We start from the raw sequence: 407 nt of genomic DNA on the forward strand, positions 1-407 counted from the left end.
TGTGGATATTTGGGGGGATCAGGGTGGGGTTTGTCACCCTGCCTGCCCTGCCCACTCCGCCGCAGGTGTCGGCCATGCGCTGCGGCGTGCTGCCCATCTCCCGTGCCGCGCTGCTGCTGGGGGATGTCGCCTACTTCGACTTCCACGGGGAGGTGGAGGACGAAGCGGATCGGGTCGAGCTCCAAAAGTCCCTCGGTCCCACCTGCAAGGTGAGAGAACGAGGGTGGGGGGACACACGGCGGGGGGCGAGGGCAACCCTGCCGTGCCTGCCCCCTCCTCCTTGCCCCTCTCACGTCCCCTCTCCCCGTGCTGGGTGCTGCAGATCCTGGTGTTGCGCAACCACGGGGTGCTGGCGCTGGGCGACACTGCCGAGGAGGCCTTCTACAGCATCTTCCATCTGCAGGCGG

The 407-nt window shown here is 67.8% G+C and overlaps 1 protein-coding gene across 1 annotated transcript in view; it reads left to right on the forward strand.

The window, feature by feature from the left end:
• Positions 1–65: 65 nt before the first annotated feature.
• LOC104622362 (beta-adducin-like) overlaps positions 66–407 on the forward strand; it is a gene marked incomplete at its 5' end in the record, with an annotated part of 3701 nt that continues 3359 nt past the window's right edge. Inside the window, 2 exons of the mRNA XM_010289116.1 lie at positions 66–209; positions 323–407. The exon at positions 323–407 is cut by the window's right edge and continues 12 nt beyond it. Of these exons, the coding sequence (XP_010287418.1) occupies positions 66–209; positions 323–407 (229 nt within the window). The remainder of the gene's footprint in view (positions 210–322) is intronic.

This window comes from Phaethon lepturus, unplaced genomic scaffold, assembly GCF_000687285.1.
Source record: "Phaethon lepturus isolate BGI_N335 unplaced genomic scaffold, ASM68728v1 scaffold23236, whole genome shotgun sequence".
Classification (NCBI taxonomy): domain Eukaryota; kingdom Metazoa; phylum Chordata; class Aves; order Phaethontiformes; family Phaethontidae; genus Phaethon; species Phaethon lepturus.